The 9,854-nt window shown below is 36.3% G+C and overlaps 1 protein-coding gene across 12 annotated transcripts; it reads right to left on the reverse strand.

The window, feature by feature from the left end:
• Positions 1–667: 667 nt before the first annotated feature.
• LOC112175635 lies at positions 668–3,970 on the reverse strand. Of its 12 annotated transcripts, XR_005802658.1 has the most exons (7): positions 3,506–3,970; positions 3,070–3,415; positions 2,856–2,964; positions 2,674–2,724; positions 2,535–2,594; positions 995–1,036; positions 668–882 (listed from the first exon to the last, which is right to left on the reverse strand). XR_005802658.1 is itself a non-coding variant. In XM_040509925.1 (6 exons), the coding sequence occupies exons 1-5, from the start codon at positions 3,725–3,727 to the stop codon at positions 1,027–1,029; spliced, it is 747 nt and encodes a 248-aa protein (XP_040365859.1). In that variant the 5' UTR covers positions 3,728–3,970; the 3' UTR covers positions 668–882; positions 995–1,026. The 12 variants fall into 12 exon arrangements, 6 of the variants coding, with proteins under 6 accessions (XP_040365859.1, XP_040365862.1, XP_040365858.1 ...); XR_002926556.2 differs by having other exon boundaries at positions 2,535–2,724; XM_040509925.1 differs by lacking the exon at positions 2,674–2,724.
• Positions 3,971–9,854: the final 5,884 nt, after the last annotated feature.

Here is a 9,854-nt window from a genome sequence, read left to right on the forward strand (position 1 = left end):
GACCCACATTTTGGCATATCTACTGTTCAATTTTTAGGTCCTAATGCATAGATCACCTCTACAAATTTTCAACCAAATTGATGATTGTTAAGGTATTGAACTATATTAAATCAATAGACGAACCGAATCTGTCCAACCTGAACTGTTCATACTAATAATTGTAAATTGCAGTTATTTGGCTGAAAATTTGCAGAGGTGATCTATTCATATAGACCTAAAAACTGAACGGTTAATATGTAGATATGTAATCGAAAAGTGAGTCTAATAAGCGATCCCTTAAAATGACAAAAACAAAAAAAACAAAAAAAATCCCGCACTAGAAGGGCCTATATATATATATATATATATATATATATAACCAAGACCAAGTCCAAGTCCTCAAAAGCTCACTTCCGAGGTCAACTCTTATAATGTTAATTAGGAGTAAGATCGTTAAGACATGTTCTGAGTTACCCTATCAAAATGGCTCACTAGATGATGACTACAATTGCGGTTACATGGAGACTTTAGCCTGTGTGTGATGATGTAATTTTATTCCATATGTCGTTGTATGCAACAACGTACCTATTGCTTTGTAGTAGCTAGAAATTATATAACCGATCAATTTCAGGATTTCAGGTGATCTATAAATCGTAGGTCATCAAGCAATTTAATATAACAACAATATCGCCAGAAATTAGATTTACAAATGTTTACTAGTACAAAGTATAAACCCCCAGCGAAAACAAGATATGCAATAAAAAACTCAAGAAGATGGACTGTTGGAGAAGTACAAGTACTTTATTCAGATATTACTCGAGTTGAAAGTTACAAAGAGGATAGTTTCACTTTTTCAAACAGATCATCCAAGCCTCACTAAAGCACGAGCATAAGTTCAGAAACCTGCAGCAAGAACCAAAACAATAACCAAAAGGTAAGGGACCAAGTGTGTGTATATATATATATATATAGGCCTTTTGCTCTCCTGCCATATGGTAGATCTTTAAGTACTCACCACCAGGGAACCAATGTCAAACTTTTATACAGTTAACATGACCTGGAAATTTGCAGAAGAAGCAAAAACATTAATAGCACATGATATGTATGTGCATTAGAACATCTAACACATAATTGAAAGATAAGACTGGTGGAAAGCATGCGTTTGCATGTCCTAGAAACGGAAAAACAAATTCCAGCTCATTTTGGAAAGTAAGCAGATGACCTATAAAAATTCATTTTGTCATACTTGGTGAGAGTTGGGAAAAAGGTAAATTTGATAATAAACCCACATTCCTTCCTCTCTTCAGCTCATCCAATTTAATTTGATCCCTAACTATCAGAATATTCAACAGACTGACCATCAACTAAGCCAACATATTCCTTATTAACTGGCCAATATGTGTTGTCGGCATACAGAGGAAGAAAAACAAAAAGTAAAGCATTTAAAAGATCAGATAAGCCTAGTATAGAACTAGAACGAGCACATGTAAGCTAACATATTGGTAAACCAAAGGAGTAGGATGCAGCACAAACTGCATATATATGATTTTTTGCAAATACAAAAATATTCAATATTAAACGAAACCATATCGGAAAAGTGAATGTCGGTTCATCAAATTACTATCTAACAGAACGTACAAGATGAAGACAATGGAGTAGACAACTCTTATGTACATATCATCATTGATAATGCTGAAGCTAGCTAACAAGACGGACATAATAGACTTGACTTAATTGTAAATCAAAGACTCAATACCAGCTTAACAAGGGAAAGCAAAGTTATTCATAATGATCTTGATCTTGATAGTTCCAGAACAGTTAACACTGGAAAACTAGACTTTTGTATCATCTTCTGTGTACATGAGCTATTGGTTCTATTAAGAAACCAGAATCTTGCCAAGGTGCTGCATACAAAATGAAACTACCACTTTATCATTCATGCATATTTTCCAAAAACTTCAATATGATTTATAGAGCTACTTACATACGCACAATTCGACAGGGAGGAGAATAGCTGATATCGTCATCTGTTCGGTGAGGAATTTTGCATCCCTACTTCTAGGAAGTTTTATGCAGTAAAGAAGATTTGGAACCCAAATGTGAGAGTACTCATCCTCATGAAAATAAATGGAAATAATTCATAAACCAACCTGATTTGAAAAACAAAGCTCAAATTGCATACTAAGACATCAAATCTTTTCAAAAACAAGGACAGATGCAGCTCAAACTAAAGCACATTCCATTAATCAACACCAAAATTAATGAGCCATATCTCAAATTGCAGCGGTGAATTAAACCAACATTCCTTCAGTTCTCCGGACAAAAGAAACGAAGATGTTGAAACTAGACATCCTTCATCCTAAACATAGCCTAGTGCAAGTAATTCAACCTATAGTACACAAGCAGAACACCATGCCAGTTGGGTAAAAATCAGAAGCATAGCTAATTCTTATATATGAGTTGTCACCATTAAGAAGAGAATGAACAAAGATAAATGATTAAAAGCATTAATAAGCCCAGTCTAAAACTAAAAGAGCACATGTAAGCTAACATACCAGGTAAACATAAGAAGAAATTGGATGCATCCCCCAAACTCAAAGAGCATACTGAATGATCTGAGAGAAAGAGAATGAAGATATGCGATATCTGAGCTTTGGGGAAATAGAGAAAGTATTAAAATTACAAAAACCATACCGGAAAAATGAAAGTTGTTCACTGAATTACTGTTGAACATAAACTGCAAGACTGAGAAAATGGAGTAGAGTAGAGAGTTAATGAACAAGAAATTTTAGGACTAGATAACTATGTACATATATATTGATCAAAGACTACACAAGTTGATTCAAGTGTAAATCAAAAACTCAAAGAACACTCACAGAAAGCAGATTAACAAGGACAAAGCAAAGCTGGTCATACTGATCTTGATCTCATTCCTCTTCCCTGATATTGCTATTGCTCTTGCTCTTGGCTTTGGGTGATCTGATCCTGAATGACAAGAGATGCATTAAATCTTAAGGCTGGAATTAAATCCTTCACCAAAACATTATGCCATTATTCTATCAACATTGTTCCAATTTGAACCACCCATACCACGAATACGATCCTGCAATTCTTCCTTTGGAAAATACTCAGTGATCGATTGCACACTTGGTAACACCCTCTTATCATTCTTTCCCTTTCTCAGCCTTTTCGAGTTTATGTCTTCGAAACCTTCATCGCCTGCTTGTTCGATTTCAGAGTAGCACCTCTTCTTGCTCTTCAATTTCAATTTCAATTTCAAATCCTGTTTCTGATCATCATGAAGTGGGTCTGGGTTTACAACAATACCAGAATCAGGGGAAACAGAGCAAGAATAAGAAGCAATACCTGTAGTGGCAGAGACGCAGCGTTTGAATTTGATGATGATCCTCTGCTTCTGATTCTGATTCTGCTTTTGCATCCCCCTAGATCCAGATCTCTTCTTTTTGGGAAAACCAAGTGAGAATGCTTCTGGTTTGTTCCTATTCATCATCAACTCCTTCAAAACCATCCCTCTAGATCCAGATCTCTTCTTTTTGGGAAAACCAAGTGGGAATGCTGCTTCTGGTTTGTTCCTATTCATCATCAAGTCCTTCAAAACCATCTGGGTCAGAAGCACTTGTTGCTCAGATGGGTCGGTGGCCATGGCTTTCACATCATCAACCATTTTCAAGAAAGACCCACAAAACCAGCTCTCATTTTTCCTCAAATCTTCAATCGTGATCACCATCTTCCTCCTCCTCTAACTCCTAAACCCTAATTCCTTTATTCGTCTTCTTTTCTCAGAGAAAAAATTGATCCCCAAAGATCGAATCTTTAGTCAAGATTACAAGTGGGTATCGGAGATTGAACAAAAATCGGAATTGGGTATTCGCCAACAACTATAAGGACAAATTGATTTTGGGGTTAGGGTTTGCAAATTGCAAGGGGTAGAAGGAGATGGAGTAGAGTTTCTAATTGTAGGAAATTTGGATTATTTATCCTAATCCTCGGCGGATTCACACGCTTAGCCTAACCGCGTTTTCCTTCACTTCCTATGCTTAATTGCAACGGCTACATTTTTTAAAATAATTATTATTATTTTCCTTTTTTTTTTTCTTTTTTAAGAATGGTGAATAATTTTTTTCTTAAAAATAAATAATATCCAAATGGAAAAGGAAGTAAACTTTATCTAATTTCTTGAGTGGTTTCATAATTAATATTAGAACAAAACACACCCGATATGGGTGTGAATAATTATTCACTAGCATGGGGAGGTTTTTTTTTTTTTTTTTTTTTTTTCAAGAGTGTGTGAGGAGGTAGTTAAAAGTAGTGGGAAGTTTCTACTACTTTTATTTTAATTTTATTTTAATTTTAATTTTATAAATTGACTTTATTATCTTTATTGATTATTTCTTATTCAAAGTTTTTTAATATATGAAAGGTAAATTGGTAAAAAAAATCAGTTATGAAGAGCAAGTTTTCTTCTCTTAATAATTGTATAGATTAAATAGTTATGGAAAAACTTTTTTCAAAATAAGTGGGGAGTTAATACAGATAGCGGGAAGTTTTGTCTTATATGAAATGCACATAGTGGGTAAGTGGGAAGTTATCTGCAGATAAGCAAATTATTGTTTAGGGTAATGATGGAAAAGGTCATATTAGATTGTGAAATGATAAAAATGTCACCTAGTTTCCCACTTGATAAAAATATCCATAATGAATTGTTAGTAATATTAATTTAGTCCTTATGAATAATGAAGTGATGTTAAAAAATGTCAGTTTTTAATTTTTTTTATTTCAATTCTGCCCTCAAATACATGTTAGGAGAGAGAAGGGACAATGATAAAAGAGGTCATGTTAAAGTACTTTATGATAATCCAGACACCACAAATGTCCTCCTGATAATTAAGGTAACCTATTAACAACCTACCACTAGAATTAAACTTAATTACAAAAATTGCCACCGTTGGCTCTCTCTCCCTCCCTTCCGTTCAGATTCAACCCTTTACCAAAATCTCTCTCTCTTCACAAACCCTTACCATCCCAACCTCCTTGACCGCGACTCCTTGAGACCTTTCTCGACTTCTCCGACTCGCCGCCCTTCACCATCGATCTCTCCTTCGAGTGGATCCTTGACTCCCGTGACTCCGACGCCGATCAGATCAAGCTCATTGATTGCGCCCTGCAGTTAGGATTGGTGCTCCTCGAGGCCGGTAAGAGCTAGGCGAGACGAAGAGCCTCCAAGAACAACTCCATCTCCTGGGCTCTCCCTCTCAACCTCACCATCAAGGTAAGCCCAGGTTTTATTGTTGAAGTAAAATTTGAATTGTAATTGTTGCCGGAAACTGGTTTGATCGTATTAGTTTTTGGGCATTCCGATTCTTTAGTTTTGAAGTTGCACTTTGCCGTTTTCAGTAGCAAACTTGCATAACTAATCTTCGTGCTCATAGAGATGATGGTATGGATCATTTCGAGGTTTCGAAAGAGTTAGTTTTTTCGTTTTGAAAGGATGAAGTTGCCTTTTGCTTTTTATTTACTTTGGTGTTAGTTTGTCAAGATTCTTTTACAATTTAGTTGTGATGCACAAATCGATTTTCAGTCTGTGTGAATTTCTGATCACTAATTTTCGTCTTAATGGAAATGATAAGATGGATACTTGGATAGTTTTGATGTTCTGTTAATTTGTTATTCATTGTGGTGATTATAAGAATCTTTAGCATCATTTGTGCATGTGGAACTACTTAGTTTATCAATGATCAGATAGGAAGTGCATTATTTGAGTAATGTGGTGATATGCAGGTCTTTTCCATGCCCCATACTCAAAGCATATGCTATCCAGCAGCTACTTATTCAATGTTTAATAAATGAGCCATGGATCTTCTTGCCATGCGAATATTGACTTGACAACGGTTGTCCTAAAAGTTAACAATTGAGTAGTTTCCACAATGATACACGGACAATGGAAGCTCTTGAGTAAGTGTTTATTTGCAGCCAAGAAGTTTTTAGAACTTCATACTCTATAATATTTTTGTGCATGTGAAAGCTGTGGTGAACACTTTTGGTTTACATTTGATCTTTTAGCTTCCTCATTTCACCTGTATTTACAAATTATTTTTCAATTTTGGAGGTGCAGTGCATTATTTCTCATTTGTAGTAATGCTACTCTGAGAATATGATACTCTCATTTTGATTGTATCTTTGATTTTCTATATTTGATTTAATTTTGATTACAGGTTGTGGCTCAAAAAGTGAAGGAGGCAGAAATTACCAAGCAAGACTCGCTTCTGGTTCCACTTTCCTCTTCTAGTTGACCTCTCCTCCTCCTCCGGCAACGATGACCTCAGGAACTGGAATGCCGACTTCGTCAAGGTTGACCAGGCCACCCTTTTTTATCTCATCCTAGTTTGTATTACTACTTTAATCCTATTACTGCTAGTTTCTCGTTTATCGCTGCCGTTGATACTTTTTAATTCTCTTAGGGTCTCATGTAATTTTATAAGAATTTTGTTGTTTGAGCATGAAAAATTGATTAGGATTGATTTTCTTTGATTTTAGGATATTTGGTTCTCGATGAATAGTTGAATAAATTTCTTGATAATAGTTCATATGCATAGCATGATTAGTGATTTCAATATATATATATACACACCGCTGCAAATTTTATAGGAATCTAGGACAGTTTAGTTGTATGTAATTGATGAGCACTAGTCCTTTGATTTGTAGAGATATGCAGTGTGAAAATGCTGTTATTATGATCAATTAGGTTTGTTATTATGATATCACTTTATTGCTTTGAAGCTTGAATTTTCTTTTCATGGGTATCAGTTAGAAACTTTGTTGAATACTGTAACATAAGTGAAGGAAGAAATATGAGTCTGTACTGTAACTCTAGCTTGATTTACAATTAGTCAATCAATGTCATTTTTTTTGGAGCTGTCATTACTTAGCAGTACACTAATGTTGGCTGCAAAAAGAATTCAAATTGAAGACCTCGGAAGTCGGAAGTTGTACTTCTTGACCTCAAGGTTATTAAGAAGTTATGTGCATCATTTTCAAGAGGATGCATTCATTGAAATATGAGAAAAATGTTGTGCAGTAGTGGAAGAAGTCAATGGCTTTGATAAATTATCTTGTATTACGAACATCTATATATACATATACAATTATGCGTCTAGTGGACTGTATTGATTTAACAGGGATTCTGACAATGACAATTTACGAGCATCTACATAAGGAATTTGAAGCTACACGGGCTTTTCAAACTCCAGGTAGCTCTGAATAGATTTTATGCTGAATGCTTCATTTTAAAGGTACAATTGCATCTAGCTTTCGGTCATCATGGTAAGTTTTTCTTTATTTGCTTCAGTGGTTTCTAAAAGCATTTAGAGGTAAATTCTTGGGTGTGGAAACTATAGACCTGCATCTTCTGTGAACTGCAGTGGTTTTAAGTTGAACTCAACCATGATCAGGTTGTGATATCTAAGTTGATAATGAGTCTCGTGGGTTACTGTGTGATTGTCTAATAGAACCCTCTCTAAAATTTATTGTTCTGGTTATGTGGCACGTGCTAATCGTAGAACTAAGTGTCAAATTTGTTGTCATTGGTCAGTTACTAATCATATCCTATGTTAATTATAGGTCAGTAACCAAGTCACTGTCAATCGCATGTCACCTGCCAAGTCATTGTTATATCTATGTCATTGACTTTGTCACATTGCATATTACTGACCATGTCACTGTGATACACAAGTCACTGGCCAAATCACATTGTATGTCACTGACATATTTTGAAATTTTCAAATCACTATTATATCCAGATCACTGGCCAGGTAACTATTACAAGAAGAAATCTCACTGGCCATGTCACTGATAGAGGTGGCAAACGGGCCACTAAGCACAAGCACGATAAGGGCCCGACACTCTTAAAAGAGACCCAGCACGGCCTAAGCCTGTTAGTGGCTCGGCACGACCCGAGCACGTTAGAATAACGGGCTTGGTTGGGCCTAGAAATATTGGCCCATTGACCCGGCCTGGCCCGAGCCCGTAATGGGCTTGGCACGGCCCGAGCATGACATATTGTGGGCTGGCCCGTTACAAACACAAAATTTCATTTTGTTTTTAAAAATATTTAAAAACCCCAATGATGAGATTTGAATATTAGACCTCTTTATTTAAAATCTCTTGACAATTCCACCAATGCTATTTCTTTATATTGTCAAAATAGTGAAATAAAACATTATATCCTTGTTTTGACATAAAGTATTTTTTCTAATCTCATAATAATACAACTATAGAATGAAGGAAAGAATAATATGATACTAAATCTTCACTATATTAATAAAGATTAATCTCACAATTGTTTTAGAGAAACTAAATTTGAGAGAAATTTGCTGTGTATTCTCAATGATAATAGGGGCCTCTTTATATAGAGGATTACAATGCATAGAATCTCAACCATACAAGGAAAGTAATCGTACATTGATTAGGAATCTAGATCCTTCTAATTGAACCCTATTACCATTAGGTCAAGTAACCTAGAGTTTGGGCTAAACACAAATTAGGTTTTCCTTGAACACTCCCCCTTGTGTTGCCCAAACGCGGTGCTTCTCCCGTTGCCTCATTAAAAACCTTGCCGAGTAACAAAAACCCAGTGGGACAAAAATAACCTCGGTCGAAGGGGAAAAAGAGCACAACACACCCTTCACGTTTCGAGACCATACGTGTAGACATCTCTCCTGATGTCTGCATCTCCCCCTAATGACAACAGTCATGGGAGATCGGATAACTTCGTAAATGATGCTACTAACACGTTTCTCGAAAGTGGAATCTGGGCAATGACTTAGTGAGCAAGTCTGCCATACTGTCCTCAGATTGAATCTAGTTCAAATTGATCTTGAGGAGATTCTGTTGTTGCTGATTATCCTTGATGTTGTCGCTTTTGATGTAGCCTTGCTTCATTTGTTCAAAACGAATAGCATTATCCTAAATGCTCGTAGGCTCATCTTGTGGTAGACTTCAAACCACAATTATTCGAACATGCGTGATTATGGATCCAATCCATAAGTATTCACGAACCACTTCGTGAAGAGCAATAATTTCTGCATGGTTCGAAGATATAGCAACTACGGTCTGCTCTGTAGACCTCAAGATATCACAGTCTTTTCCCATGGCAAACACTTAATCAGTTTGGGACTGACATTTGTATGGGTCAGAGAGATACCCAATATCAGCAAAACCTTCCAAAACACTTATATCATTTTGGGATGGGGATAGAGAACGCAGGCCAGTGTTGGCGGCGTTCCTAGTGTGTGATGGGTCCGAATCCATCATCTCTTTGTAGGGATAGAATAAGCCCATATCAATCGTACATCCCAAGTACTGAAGGATATCTTTTACACCAATCTAATGGTGTCGCGTTGGCGCAGAGCTATATCTAGCTAACAAGTTCACGACATATGAGATGTCTGGTCTTGTGCATTGGGATAAGTACAATAATGCGCCTATTGTACTAAGTAAGGCACTTCTGCCTCTAGCACATCTTCGTCATCATCCTTTCGACGAAGAGGATCCTTTTTAGGATCAAGACTATGGACGATCATGGCGGTGCTTGAAGGCTTGACCTTGTCAAAATGCCTAAGCATCTATCGACACGATGCTCAAGTTCTAAACCGAGACATAATCGTGTTCTCCCAAAATCCTTCATCTCAAACTACGGATTTCAAATGTTCAGTGGTTTCCCTTAATTCTTTAAGGGCTTCTAATGAAGATCATGTCCAACATGAACAGCGATAGAATCTGAAACTTGTTATAGAAACGCGTGGGCATATCCCTTCCCAATTAAGTAGTCATCTTAGTGAGTGTTTCAACCTCTTTGT

This window comes from Rosa chinensis, chromosome 7, assembly GCF_002994745.2.
Source record: "Rosa chinensis cultivar Old Blush chromosome 7, RchiOBHm-V2, whole genome shotgun sequence".
In the NCBI taxonomy this organism is placed as follows: Eukaryota; Viridiplantae; Streptophyta; class Magnoliopsida; order Rosales; family Rosaceae; genus Rosa; species Rosa chinensis.

Excerpts from the sequence above, each read along its gene's own strand:
- LOC112175635 (XM_040509923.1), bottom strand. The coding sequence starts at position 3,727 with ATGGTGATCACGATTGAAGATTTGAGGAAAAATGAGAGCTGGTTTTGT. Across the intron at positions 3,416-3,505 it reads GATCTGGATCTAGAGGGATG|CAAAAGCAGAATCAGAATCA; the intron begins GTTTTGAAGGAG and ends TCTAGGGGGATG. Across the intron at positions 2,595-2,855 it reads TCCTTGTTAATCTGCTTTCT|ATCATTCAGTATGCTCTTTG; the intron begins GTGAGTGTTCTT and ends TCTTTCTCTCAG.